A 15559-nucleotide genomic window follows, 5' to 3' on the forward strand; every position below is an offset into this window, starting at 1 on the left:
GACTTAAAGGGGCACTTCGCTTACCTGTAGTGTTATATAGGTTTTTGTGCATGTAAATGGTCTGCAAAGGCTAAAATACAAAAGTTCTCTCCAGAGGGAGTTTTCTCCCAAACACTCCCGCCCCCCTGCCTGAAACGCCTTCATTGGACTCTTTTGTTTACTTCCGTTACATAATGACATCACTATGTAACACTCGCTTCTATTGGCTAGCACTCCAACAAATTGTAGGCTAAGTGGCGGGACATCTCTAAGCGGTTGACCAATCTCAACAGAGCAGGCAAGCTAACCAATCAGAGCAGACTGGGCTCTGGTTTCAGACAGAGGGTGAAAAGAGGAGCTGCAGCACAGGCAGTATGAGAAAAATAAGGACCGTTTTGAACATCAAAGGATGTAAACATGTCACAATAGAAGAATAAAATCCCCAAATTAAGCCTGACAATTAGCATAATACGGCCCCTCTAAATATATATTATTTTCCATGACTAAAACACGATGATGCTGACAGTGTTCCTTTGGCAACATGCAATATTGTTGCGACTTTTTGAGCTAGACTAGATTAGCTAGACTGAGATGTTCAAAATAATCTCATGATCAGCGATGGTCCGAAAAAAAACACTTCCCTTTTCTGACTCATAATTGCATTCTGCGGGAAGGTGTTAATGACAAAAACAGTTTAGAAAAGGAATAATGACATGCATATTCATTGGAGGAAAAATACACCCCTGGTTTGTAAAGTCCTTAAAATATAAATAAAATATATTAATAAAAGATACAAGTCTAACACTATGTTTGACCCTGCCATCCGTTAGCTCTTTGCTGCTTCTTACATTTACACTAAGTAAATAACACAAGTATCACATTTACTGGTAACTTATATACGTATATAATAAATGCTTTCCATTCCTGAAAAGTTAGCTAGCAATTTCCAAGGATGTGTTAGAACCATGCCAAGAGACACGAGCAGCTGCAAAAAACTTAGATGTGAGCAGGACATCCTTCCAAACTCACTGGATACCGACATGAAGCAAACACACTTAAATGCAAAAACATAAACTAAAAAACTCTGAGGACACAAGAGAAAAACATTTACTGCACCAATATGATTATATTGGTGTGTGTGTGTACTGTGTGTGTGACTGGGGAAAGTCGGAGGTCAAGATGATTCGGGCCAGGTCAAAGCTCCTGCTCGTTTCCAAGCAGAAGAGACTAAATATAAAATCATGAAAGAGAAGCAGGATTATCTAGAAATGGAAAAGTAAGAGTGACCACTAGGATGCAAATCTTTAAACATTTTTTTAAAGATGATTTCCCCTAAAGGTTTTTCTTCTTTACATTCTTAGTGTCCTTATTTAGAAGCTGATTAGGTTTGGAAATACCTGTGTATGTTAAGACAAGAATGAAATATAGAACAATTCATTTACTCATTAACTTATTAACTGTCCAAATCTCATAACTAACTGCAGTTAAGATGAGATTGATGATCCTCCTCCAGCTTTCCACAAAGGCATTTACAAATCTACCGTGTCTCTTCAAATAAAAACACCTCTGTTGTCTTTTTTTTCCCCCAGATAAAATATTATATTATTACTCCGATTGCTTGACCAAATTCCGCAATAAACCTTATTTATTTGAGCAAATCCTACAAAAACGACTGAAGAACATTTTTTTCTAAGGAAGCAATATTACAATATTGATAACTGAAGTGTTTGGTAAAGTAGTGCGTGGTATAACCGGTTAAATTCATGTGAAAGGGATACAATTTTTCCTTGCGAGCCAGCATGTGTGTATCTATGTCAGTGTGTGCATGTGTCCAGCAGTCAGGGGCAGGTGGATGGTCGTGCCTGGTGGGAGGATGAGGGGGGGTTGGGGGAAGAAGAGGTTTGAAGAGGGGAGGGTTCCCTTTCTCCTAATCCTCTATCTGTCATGTCTGTCAACAGAGAGCTCAGCTGTGCCTCGGGCCAGCCTAAAACCTAAATATTATTACCTCTGTCCTCTGAGCATTATTACTCCTCCCCTGAGCATCATCACACTCCACAGCGCGGCTCTGATCATCATTATCTGTCTGCAGCTCAGACGAATCACCACTCCCCATTCTCATGGACTCTGGGAATGATCCTGGGGCTTTCAGGACAAACATGATCCTTCCACAAAACGTCTCCGGACAATTACACTCCACACTCAGCACTTTTACACTGAGTGAAGCAGTTAGTCCTCTTAAGGAACATCCCATTTGTTGACAACCTACATGTTCTTTTTCCATATCAATTAAAAAAATGTATTTGCCAATTCTGTAAATGTAAAATCCAAACATGGTCAGAATTGGCAGTTTTTATTAATCTCAACTATTCTATTCCTTTTAATCGAGTTGAGAGGGATGTGCATCATAGTTTCTCAGAACTATTAGTCGCTGATGTCATAAACAAACCCTAAATATTTCTGATTAACTAAATCTGGTGAAGAAGATGGAATTGAGTGCTTTTGTAATATCAGTAATAATCCCCACGGCACAGGAACTAAATGTGTGAACAACAATTGTATGTAGGGTAGGATAAAGTTGAATTAACTTAACAAAGAAAATGTCAAAGTTGGCCTGATTGTTTTGTGTTTCGGTCACCTTTAACCTGTGAGGTCTCAGACAGCAGCGTGACCGGGGCGTCCGCATCCTCTGGAGAGCTGGAGAGGGAGATGAAAGAGGGCAGTGCCAGAGGACCTTTGGTGGGCGTCCCTGGATCTTCCTGAGAGTCCTGAGGGATGACCACAGACAGGCGGGGCCTAGGGAAAAAACAAAAACAAAAACAAAAGAAAACAACAAATTAAACAGGATGTTAAAAGATACTAAAGATATTTGTATTGATCTCTTTTTGTACTTTTTTTCTTCTCTTATGTTGGTTATGTAGATACAGCTAAATGAAAATGGAAAAACTGTTGACCAAAATATGAACATGTGTGTATAATGAAACTGAATCTGAAATAAAAAAAATAACAAAATAAATAAAAAGATGCCACGTCCGCTGGCCAATTTCAATCGATAATTTAGACTAGTAAGAAACATCCGCAATACATACTTGGGTGTTTATTTTATAACACTTTGTCTAGTTGCCACTGTAGAATGTTCTTCCAGTAAATGTACTTAGTAAGAATTAGATAATGCGTCATTTGTACATTTTAACCAAACATTTCAGAGAATGTGTAATACAAAAAATATTTCTCCAAATGTAAGTATGTTTTAGGCTGGTATATAATAGTTCTTTATTTCTACCCTTTTTTTACCCGTTTCGACCTGCAAAATGTTATAATACTTATCTTTCAGGATTTTTTTTTCAAAAACAGTATTTTTCTCGTAATCTGAGCCATCCAATGTTTGCATTTCTATTCTAACAATAAAAGCAATGCCTCATTTGCAAAACTTGTAACAAAACAACATTATTGTCTTTAGGTAAGTAAACAACTGAATACGTTTAATGGTGGCATCTTGTAAATAAAGTGTTTACCCTATTCCCCTCCAGCGCTTCATCTTAAACGTATTCAATTCATTTAAATTATAATTCTCGCCAATTATGAGTGATATCTGTAAACTCTGCCTCCCTGACCTCTTAGCCGGCTCCTTGTTCCGGCCTCTCTTGGCCGCGGTGCTGGAGCTGTTGCTGGCACTTCTCTTGGCTCGTTGGTGGTGCTGCAGTTTGCAGCGGGCTCCTCGAGGGCAGGATCCCGACTTAGAGAAGTCCGGACACACCAGAGTGTGTTTCTTCTTACACTGGGGGTTAGAGACGGGCACATTTAGACACAAAGCCACAGGTTTGTCTTGTTTCAGCTAATACTTAAACGTATGGCTCGAAGCTGCTTGTGCTAAGTTAATAACCTTTTTTTCCAAGACCATTTGCAACCAACAGAACAAGTGTGCACTTATAATCATAAAACCTAAATAGATTGCATTTATATAATGGCCTTCCAGTTTGTGTCACCTCTAGACACTTTCTGCCATTGGGAGCAACTTGGAGTGAAGCATCTTGCCTAAGGAGACTTGGGCTAGGGATAGAACCACCAACTTCTGTTTGGTTGACAACTGCTCTACTTCCTGAGCAACAGCCACCCTTCATGCCCCTTTGTGATATAATAACATCATTGGTTTCATCATAACAAGGATGGAGTGCAGCACTTTTAAGTCACAGATCTAAACACTAAATAAAAGATACAGGCGTTGGGCGATTGGACAATTATATGGTACTGTTGTTTTGGGGTGATTTTGAGCACTTTCCCTTGCTAATTTCAGGGTATATGCAGGAATCCTGAAGTCAAATGTAATACCTTTTAAGACCTTTTTTAAGACCCTTTTCATACATTTTAAGACCTCATCGCCACTTCGAGTTTTAACCGGTTACATTGGCGACACACTTTACCTGACATTTACTATATACAGTATTGATTGTCCTTCCTCCTTATCTTCCAACCATTTGGACGCAGACTTGCATTTCCCCATAACGATGTTGTTTAACAACCGGCGTAAACGGACCTTCGCGCGCTATCAAGCAGTGAGCGTGCGATGTCCTGTTCAGATGACGTCAAATCCAACGGGATGCCATAAATAAACTACACAGAATCACACTACACACCTACGCAATGATTACATTCAGGCAGACTTTAGAATACAACCTCTTTGGACAATTTATATACTTATTGAAAACAAGCTACAAAATGTAATACCTTGGAAAATGCCGTTTAATACTTTTTAATAGCCTTAATTTTCGCTAAATTGATTTATCAACTTTAATACTTTTTAACACCCCACAGACATCCTGAATTTAATGGTGTGACTCTAAAGAATGAGTTAACTGCTTTACGTCAGCTGGCCCAGAAATCAAGCAGAGTGTGGCGAAAGGTCTGGCTACGTGAAACCTTTCAGCAACTTTCGCAATGGTATGCCTGTTCTACAGGAAGGCAACAGAAGACGGAGAAACCAGGGAAAAACAGGGAGTGGAGCCGTCATAACTTTAAATAAAAAAATTGTTGAATTAAGGGTTAAGGGTTTCGCCCGGAGAAAACATTGGGAATTCTTGGGAAACAGGGAAGGACTAATCCAAATAGTTTAAGGCGTATTCTAAGATGCATTAACATTTAAGCTAGTCATTGGTGTACAGTTGTATTTTTTTGTTAAAGATAAAAAATGGTACGAATATTTCACACACACCCACGTGAGACTCGGGGCAATGGTTGGCTTAAAACGCCCGACCCAACCTTTTAGAACGATGTTCTTGACCATAAAAAACATTCCCTCAAAGAGATTTTCTTTCTTGAGAAGCGCTCCAATGATCTCATCCCACTATGTTAAACACTTGTGTGACTGTTTTTGGAAACTGAGGACATAACCATTCTTTTGTAAGTTTCTACTTTCAAGAGATACTCTTTCAGTCACCCTCTCCTCTAACATGCACATTGAGCAAAGTGGGTCACTGTTAGCGTCATTCTGGCGAGTATTGTGCATGAGAGATTGAGCTTTCACATGCATGTTTGCAACTTGAGTGGATGACAGTGTAATACGGGTGTAAATTGGTAGCTTCATTCTCCACGAGATCCGATCCCTCCCACCTGTCAGAAAAGCTAATTATATTCACTCTGGGGTGCAGGCTGCGAGGAGTGTGTGTGTGTGTGTGTGTGTGTGTGTGTGTGGGTGTGTGTGGGTTGTGTGTGTGTGTGTGTGTGTGTGTGTGTGTGTGTGTGTGTGTGTGTGTGTGTGTGTGTGTGTGTGTGTGTGTGGTGTGTGTGTGTGTGTGTGTGTGTGTGTGTGTGTGTGTGCAGGGGTGAGGAGTGTGGTACTGGGGAGCAGATTGGTCCTGAAATAGAGTGTGTATCGGGGGATGTGTGTAAAGGATCTGGAGATCGATTTTCTGGGACACCGTGGACTCTTAGTAAATTCTCTCTGGGGCCCAGCAGCCCTGACTCGCTGCCACCAGAGCCCCTCTCAGGGCTCTCACACCCGTGTTTCTGCACCCCTGGGTGCCAGGAAGGCCCAGGGTCAGCTCGTGGACAAATGTTTCTCTGGATCATCTTATAGGGCTGCGGTTTTGACACTACATTTCGCTCCCTAAATCAGACCTCATGCCGGTGTCGATTTTATATTTGGTGTCTGACATCGCTGCTGAGCCTGTCAGGCCAACACAGGGCTAAGAAATACGCTAATGTTTATTATTTTCCTGTATTAATCGTGATTATTATATTTTTCTTAATATATAAAAAGATAGTTTTCAAAGATGCAAAAATTCTACTTTTTTAAAATTCTGATCCGATACCGTGATCCGTCTTTGGATATCTGCCAACACCAATATAATTCTGAAACCAAATAAATCGTAAATAGGATTCATCTTAACAGTAAGATTTAGTAGTGTAATAACATTACATTAGATTTAACTTATGCTTCAAAAGTCATAAAGATACAAAATCAGAACAGCAAGAAACCTGCATGTACATAAGCTTCAAATAAGCCAAACTATTTTAAGTCCTGGTGCATGTTCCAAAAAAATCATCTAAGTATATACTACAACTTATTTAGCTTATTTGGTTTTAATTTAGTGGGGTTTGAGTCTCTGACAAAAGATGTGTATTCTTTGGCCGTCTTTGGAGCCCAGAAAGCAAACATGCATCTTTTCAATTGGCGTTTCCTTGGTTCAACTTGCAGTGAGGCAGTAGGGAGTCAATTAGTTCAGAGCATGTGCACATGCTGGAGTGTATGGCTTCAGTGTATGGAGTGCAAATTGCAATGGGCGACTGTGACGTAAGTGCGATATTCGATGAGTTCTGTTAACTGTTCATTACTGTTTTTTAAAGTTACAGTTCCTGTGTCACTTTATATTTCCATATAGGATAAATGTGATCCTGGATTTTAATCACAAGCGACCAGTAAAACTTGATCTGCTGTGATACTGATGCTTTACCTCCACTGAGGTGCAATTAAAAAAAGCATTTACTGGCCCCAGGTACAATTAATGAAAAATCTAAATATTCTAACTGATTCTGTGATCAAAAACTCTATATTTATTAAATTTATTTAATTTATTAATTGCAAGCTGTGCCCTTCACATTATTATACAATTATCTTTAAGTCATGTATGGCTTTAAAAAGATAAACCAATGAATATTAACATGTGTTGCTGTTTTTATAAAATTGCACACTTTCAAAGATGGATGTCTTGTAGTGAATACAAACTGGGATCTCAGTATTGCGCTTCTCATTATTCTGATAACCATGCAGTCCAATGTGTCGCGGTACAACCTCACAATTCTGAAAGCAACTTTGCAAATCTTAAAACTGAGTGCATATCATACTTATTCATCAAAAAATGGTCCAGAGAATACTTCGAAAGCTGCTGCTATGCGGAAACCTAAAATATTCACTTTAATGTTGATGTGCACCTTTACATTTTTTACTTTAAAAAATGTATGCGTTCTATTCAACAGATAAGGGTGACGGGAACAGGGGTTCACAAAGCTGAAGCACTTTGAGTGTGAGAAACAAATTGTAAGAGAAATTGACTGTAAAAGCTCAGTCCTCTCCCTACATCTCCATTCATCCTCATTTTCATAAAAAGAGAGAGAGCTGGGAAATGGGAGGAAAAAGCTAAAGTGGACAGAACATCTTTATCCCACACCAAGTTAACAATTTTCCACTTGATTTAAAGAATGCTGGGATGTCTCTGGGGCCTATTAGAGAGCTCTCTGCTGTGCCAAAACCAGGAGGAGTCAGCACATTTACGACGAGACTGAGAGAATGAGCAAAAGAAGCAAGAAAGGAAGAGGGAGGGAGGGAGGGAGGGAGGGAGATAGAAAAGACAGTAACATAAAAAATTGACATCACATGCATTTACATCTTGGGCATTAAGCCGACACTCTCGTCTGAAGCAACTTACAGTGGGTTCAATAGAACAATAAATGAGTTCAGGTTGCTAGGGCAGCAACAAAGAGATGGTAATGTTAAGAAAATGAAAGTTCACACTGTCAGTAGATCTTAGGTCGTGTTCAGACTGATATTAGCATTGCATCAAAAAAGGCAGCCTCCTCATTCATTTCAATGAGACAGCTATTGATGCATGGGAATTGGACACAGATGCCGCTGGTGAATTATTAGCACCAGAGTTGTGTAAAATCTTCCCGAACCCAACAAACTCCAGTTTTACTTCAGGTAGCCAGAATTGGGGACGAGGGTGGATGATAAATCAGAGACCCGTAAACAATTCCGACCTTAAGCAGTCTGTTTTGTGTTCTTAGTTTCAGAGGTTGTAAATACTTGCTAACGCAACGCTGCTTAGGATAACATGACCGTGGCTAAGGAGGATCAAGGGAATTCTTGTAGTCATATCATTCCGCAAATATAAGTTTCGTCGAATTAACATCATTTTTATATTTGTGGAGAGCACCAAACTTTGGATTCATGATGGCTAAACTGTACCACAAACAGAAAAGAAAAATCAGTGCAAGAGAAGGAAAGAGGACAAAAGACAGAGCGTTGGATGTCAGAGAAATCGACAGAAGAAGACAGACAGGAAGTAAACACTAAAGGAACACAGTATGGGCTCTGGTGTTGTCTAAAGACTGGTTCATGGAACAGAAAATGTGAGCAGACTTGGACTGCAACAGAAAACTTCAATCAGTGATGCCATCATTTTAAATGACATTGCTGTCGCCGCAGTTCAAGCAGTTGGTACGCTGTGGAATGGACTCTTTTTTTAATACAATCATTTCTAAGTCAATAAAATCCTTTTTAATCAATATTGTGAGTCAAGTCATTGGAGTATTTAGTATGTGGCCGCGTAATAGGCTTCGCGTTGGGCTCAATGATCAGTGTTCTTTTTTCATTGATGACCGTAAAATAGCTTTTGCGGCAATTATCTATAAACATCTATTGTAAGGTACTTAATATTCATTGAACATGTAACTGAAATTGTAATACAGCCTACTTATGTCATTGTTGGACAAAGTTGACTCGCCTACATAGTAAATCTAAATAATTGTACACAGTGTAAGAAAATAAAAAGAAGGGTAATGATGATGTGAGGTTAGTTGGTTTAAATGTAAGGGGAATAGGAAGCGGGTATATTGTTTCCTGTATGTGAATGTGAAAGGGGTGTTTAAGTACAGCCCTGGAAATTAAGAGACCACTCCAAATGTTTCTTAAATCTCAATCTCTACATGTATGGCATCCATAACAATCCAGTGTTTGTGGAATTTCAAAACAGAGAAATTATGGTAGTAGTAGTAGTTCATAGAATAAAATAATGTACATTTTACTGAAGGACATACCTATAAATAGTCAAACCTGATCATTTTGCAGTGGTCTCTTAATTATCCAGAGCTGTGTATCATAGAAATTAGCGGGCTTTCAAATAACAGGGACAATATGAATGGCTGGAGTAACTCTCAGTCATACATGTGCACTTACAGAACAATATTTAGTTTAAACTGCCTACAATTGAAAATATGTATTTCAAAAAATGAAGAAGGCCCTGTGACATTTCTATTTGAGGGGTCCAATTAAGATAAACTGCTTTAAGAAAGGTGAAAACTACAGATTAATTTGGCTAAACAGCCAATCTGACAGCTCTCTATTCCTGTTTCAACATGCTGAATCAGTCGAATGGCCATTGATCAAATCCATTAAGAGATGACTATGGCCAAAACTATGGATGGCAGTTGGCCACAGACGCTCTGATGGCTGACTGTCGGCTTATCGTGTCAAAAACTATATGAGAAAATGGACCTGATACCGGAGCCCCATTTGAGTTAATTGGAAAATTGGAAATAGTTAAAAAAACAGCATGAAAATGTATGCTGTGAAGTAAAAAGAAAAAAGGGGACAATTATGATACCAGAGATGGATCCCGGGAGGTGGAGGGTGAGCGTGAGACAAAGCCAGGATGAGGCAGGAGGAGGATGGAGGAGGATGGAGGCGAGGAGCAGACTTAACCCCTGAGCTGCCGGAGTGTCTGCCTGGCCCATAGTGCCATCCTCAGCAGTTTTCCCATCTATAATTACTGCCTGCTATCCATCATAGAGCCACCAGAGCCTCACAGCACAGCGCTCCATAAACACACACGCAAACATACACACACACAGGGGGGAAAATCACAGACCTAAGCACTTCAGCTAATAGAATAAATATTAATATCCCTTTTGTTTTCTATACCCTCATTTCCCCATGCACTATTTAAATGAGGTCTGACAGTGTGAAAAAGCATCTGTTTCACACTCCGCGCTCCAAAAACAAGCGGGGAAAGGGGGGAGACAAAGGGAGGTGAAAACCCAAGAGGGGGAGGAGTGGAGTGTGTGTTTGAGGTGGCCACAGGGACAGTGTGTTTGTGTGTGTGTGTGTCGGGGGGGGGGGGTCATGTGTAGGTGGCTCTCTGTTACCCATCAGGCCCACAATGTGTCACTCAGACACTACAGTTATGCCATTATGGACCACCACCCTCTGCAGCTGTTGCTGCCTGTGTACATGTGTGTGTGTTTGTGTGTGTGTGTGTGTGCTTGTGTGTGTGTGTGTGCGGGGAGGATTGGTTACAAAACCACTTGTTTACCTAAGCCTCAGTTAAACTTCAGTGGAACTGTATACGTGTTGTACAATATAATTATACGTTCAAATGAAGACAGCTTAGACGAATAATTGTACTTTAAGTGTTGGCATCTACGCAGCGCTAAATACAGCTCGGAAACACTTTCTATGAAACCCATGTCTATAATGCATCAGAGACATACCCATAATGTTTTATAATCTGGGTTTAGAACTGTTTAATACTAGTTTTGAGAACTAATATATGCTTTATGACAACAATTTAAACGACTCATAAAGTATCATTATACTCCACAATTTCTGGTCACACGGATATGTTTTTGCAAGCAACATAGTGAATTATACAAAAATAAATACAATATAATCCCTTTATAATGTATTTTAATAATTACAATGATGCATTGAAGTGTGTTTATAAGTCGCTTTTTAAGTCATCATAAAATAATTTCACTTTTGTGTGTTCTGCACACTGCAGAAAAAGTGCTGCAAAATATCATAGAACGTCACCGTCACCTCACTTAACCTTTATACAGTCAATATGAATATTTATGATTATAATGTGTTTATCACCAGTGTTTTTAACTGTAATTATATAGTTCTATAAATGGAACAAAATGCATTGTGAACATGGGCGTAACAGAAAGTGTTAACTAAAATCCTAGTGAGGTCAAACCAATAGACATTGTATAACGAGAGCGGAAGCAATCACGTGTATTTCATTATACCGCAGTGATACAGGTGACGACAGTCTAACTGAATGGTTCAACACGTGTCAGCTGACCAGTGTCCAAGACCCCGCTGTGACCTGGACTGAGCGCCGGTCAGATGGTGAACAGGTGTGTGTACTTGGAATAGAGGGAGATGTGAAAGTGAAAGCCTTCTTCATGTGGGGCTTTGAACTTTATTGCTTTTTTAGCAGAGCGTCTTCTACATTTACACATGTGACAACAGGAGGGTACCCTGTGACATCTTTCTCATATGAATGGGTTATACTACATAATGGAACTAGGTTGTTATTGAGCAGTTTAGAAGAGGGACTTTTTTCTTTGTAACAAACTTCACCCACAAACTCACAACAAAACAATTGATAGAATTGGTTGATTGTAAGTTTGTTGCTCTGGTCATGCCTGGATAAAGAAATGCTCATAAAGTAATGTCACATTGAGCCTGCCTCAGATGGAATGTTTCTGGTGTGTTGTGTGCTACCTTCTCTCCTTCAGGACAGTAGCCTTTCACAAAGTCCTCACACACTTCGGCTTTTCGGGACACGTAGACGTGGCTGTAGGGACAGTCGCTGTTGTTACAGATTCCCTTCAGGAAGTAGGAACACACCGGCATCTGGAGAGTCAAACACATTTATGTAAGCAATCTAAGGATGGAAAATGTTTCATATGACTTGACCAAGAGATTGTGAAAAGAGGTATTCTATCAACAATTACAAACATTCTACTATATGAATCTTTAAATAATAACATAGACCAACACAGAGAAGAACATGGGGGAATATGAGTAGATTCTTCTTTAGATATGTCAAAATAAAAGGACTGATCTGTTATATGGAGGGGCTGAAGTGTCTTCCAGATTACTGGCAAAATGTTGAATAAATTAAAATGTGGGCATCAATCTGGATCAGACAGAATCAAGTACTATTGATCCTGAGCATTCTTCCTCAAAAACATCAGACATTAAATTGAGATTAAGAAAGTTTCCTGGTAAAAAAAAAAATCTGACATCCAAAGTTGGGCCAATAAAGAAAAAGGTTAAAATGGTTTTGTATCATAGAGAAGCTTACACAAATAAATCAGTAAAAAACATTGTTGCTATTTTTTTTCTTCTTTTTAATCTTCAATTTTCCATTTGACTTTTATCCTCCATGATCGTCTCCCTGTTAATTTGTCCAATTAGAAAGTAGCCGATGTAAATACAAATAACCCACAGAGAGCAGTGTTAAATGTGACATGAGATTATACGAGTTTGTTAACAGACATGCTGTTCTAAAAAACCCCGTCATGTAGAGTTCAGACATGTCCTGTGTGCCAAGCAATGTCACGCTGAGCAGTTAAATGACCTTAATTGCAGTTGACAGCAGCAGAGTCAGAGTGAATGTGTGTCTTGACAGCATGTGCGCAGTGTGTGTGTGTGTGTGTGTGTGTGTGTGTGTGTGTGTGTGTGCGCAGAGAGATCTACTTGTTGGTGTGCAAGGGCATCCTAGTGGATGCCGGTCTAAATATACCTCTGAAGGGGATTCGGTGAAGAAGGAAGGGGGGTTGGGGAGTTTGGGGGGGGGCGACGACTTAGGGAGGCGGAGTGTGAGAGGGACTCCACCTTGGTGGGATGGGATCAGTTCGACCTAATTAACTGCAACAGAAATATGTATCCAGGCTGCATCTCGTCCAGCTCTCATGATGTGTTTATGTGCTCTCGATGTGTGCACAGACTGGGCAAGTGGTCCCAGAGAGTGGAGGAGTGGAGGGGTCGGGGGTAATGCCAGGGGAGTATGCTCAAGAGGGTCTGGTTTCGTGGTATTTGTGGTAGTGGGGGGGGATGGAGGGATGGTGGGGTGCAGGATTCAAGATTCGGGCTCACCTATCCACACTAGTGCCCAGATCGGGTTCGGAGGGCTGCCGGGTGCATAACCTCGCACCCCCACCCCCCCCCCCCCCCTTTGAGTTCACCTCACTTCTCGCCAGGAACCCCATACAGTCCTGTTTAAGGGGTCCACATGTAATAAGAGCGGGAGTATCCTGTGGAGGGATGGGCCAAAGGTTTAAGGGTGAGGGGTAGGGGGGCGCTGTAGGAGAGGTGGCATTACAAACAGACAGCTGGGCTCTCAGCACTTACAGGCCGCAGTGTGTGACAACCAACACAGGTGCAGGGCATTGTGTGTGTGTGTGAGTGTGTGTGTTTGGAGGGTGAGGCAGAGCACCTGTTGTAGGGTTGTTTGTCTTAAGGGGGTAAAGAAGTTAAAGAGAGCTTTCCCTTTTTGAGTAGCTACACTTTCATCTACCCTTGAGTGACCAGTTGTCCAATATTTCCGGTAGGGTCCCCCTTTTTTTAAACGGTGTGTGTGTATGTATGTATGTATGTATGTATGTATGTATGTATATATATATATATATATATATATATATATATATCTATTATAATAAGAACAATTCAAACATGTGTCACTTCAGCTACACAACAAATATAACAGTTGTTGAGTGTGGGAAGTGTCCAGGATTCCACAAAAAGCTCTTTTTAAATGTTATGTGTGCACCTTCTGGGTATCATAGTCCAGTGCATTTTGCCATGCTTCCCATTGGGACGCATTTATGAATTATTATGAATATCAAATTAGCACATGTTATTACAGAAGTATGCACATTGAGAGAGAATTAGAGAACACTGCTGTCGAAAGAGCAGCAGTGTTCAGCACGTAAACCCTTACCGTTTGACTGTTTTTTTTTTTTATTGCGTGTTCAATAGCTGTAAACTATTTCCAAAGTCACTTGTTTGGTACCCATTTTTTAAGTCAGCCTGCACCATAGTTTATTACAGTACAACAGTTTAGATGGTCAAATATTAAGTACCAAAATGATTGCCAATTTTTTTAAAGTACATAGATCATAACATTTAATATGTTTTTCATTTTAGAAATCTGCTTCAGAAGTGTTAAACGCACACAATAAGCATGCACTTCAGTGGTTTGATATTGTAAAAAAAAGAAGTTCAAATGATAAACAGATATAGGGTCATACTGTGAAATTGTATTAATAATTTAAGTATTCCAACTTACAAATATTATCATTGTTTATTATTATGGCAATTTAATTAATAATCGTATAGTAGCTTGTCGAAAATGTGAATCATTATTTCCAGAGCCCAAGTAGACATTTCCAAAATTAACAAATCTTGTGGAAGTTTGAATTTGCAATCAAAATTAATCTTTTTATCTACTGAATAAATGTCGTCATATTTATATGCAGCCTAAGATTGACTGAGTTGCTGTTGCTACCCAGGAGGATAAGGTGTGTAACCACAGGTCTGCGCTGAAGATAATGTTCCATGTTGATTTATGTGCAAACCAGAGCGAGACCGATCTGTGGTAACTTACACTTTTGCCACTTTGTTTTTGTTTTCAGCAATGTTCACTTATAGTTATACACTCTTTGATAAAAAGGAGTTGACGAGATAGAAAACAAGCAATTACGCATCCTGCTGGGGTGTAGATCCCAAAAAGTGACAAGCTCTAACCTTTAGGATGTTCCCATACCCAAGACCCCCCCCCCATTGGGTTAAGTATTCCTTGCTCCTTCCCATGTCATGGAAAATGGACATGTTCCAAGAGCACAAATACAATCCTTGATGAATGTACCCAATGGTGTCATCTTATACCAACACATGTACCCAACCATGGCCTTTGCAATAAAACTGTTATTAACCGCTTAGGTTATGTGTGGAAGCACGTTACCTTCTCCTTTGCCACCTTATGGGAGAATGGGCAGGAGCCGTCTGCCAGTTTGCACGTCCCCCGGAGAAACCTGTACATAAACCACAGAAACAGGTGGGAAAACGCACAGGCTAATAGAGATGCAAAGTAAGAAGAGCTGCTGTTTCTGGAAGTGTTTTTGCACGTTGTTACAAGCTTCTTTTTAAGATATCCTTAATTGAACTCAACGTGGACACACAGCATCTCAGGGAAAATGTAACAGTAGATAAATGTTATAGCCATCAGATTTAACTATTCAGATTTGTTAACAAAAAATACAACTTCTGCCTCAGTTTGCTATTATGAATGAGTCTAAAAGCAGCAAGCCCACCATAGTTAAGTTGAAGATGTTATTTGTTATGCTTTTATTAGAAAGTGACAGTTGAGGATGTGACGGGACGTTAATAGGTAGATATATGGGGAATGATTGACAACAAATATTCCCAGCCAACCATGGGACATTGCAGTTGGATGAGTGTGGTGCATTCATAATGGGCAAACATTTAAGTTACTCTTCCCAACCCTCACTTAAC

The 15559-nt window shown here is 39.9% G+C and overlaps 1 protein-coding gene across 2 annotated transcripts in view; it reads right to left on the bottom strand.

Moving 5' to 3' along the window:
- Positions 1-15559, bottom strand: part of zc3h3 (zinc finger CCCH-type containing 3) — a 72665-nt gene that overhangs the window by 746 nt on the left and 56360 nt on the right. For both annotated transcript variants that reach the window (XM_034147749.1, XM_034147748.1), the window contains 4 exons: positions 15009-15078; positions 11762-11893; positions 3591-3754; positions 2615-2772 (listed from right to left, as the gene is read on the bottom strand). In XM_034147749.1, coding sequence (XP_034003640.1) covers positions 2615-2772; positions 3591-3754; positions 11762-11893; positions 15009-15078 — 524 coding nt within the window. The remainder of the gene's footprint in view (positions 1-2614; positions 2773-3590; positions 3755-11761; positions 11894-15008; positions 15079-15559) is intronic.

This window comes from Trematomus bernacchii, unplaced genomic scaffold, assembly GCF_902827165.1.
Source record: "Trematomus bernacchii unplaced genomic scaffold, fTreBer1.1, whole genome shotgun sequence".
NCBI lineage: Eukaryota > Metazoa > Chordata > Actinopteri > Perciformes > Nototheniidae > Trematomus > Trematomus bernacchii.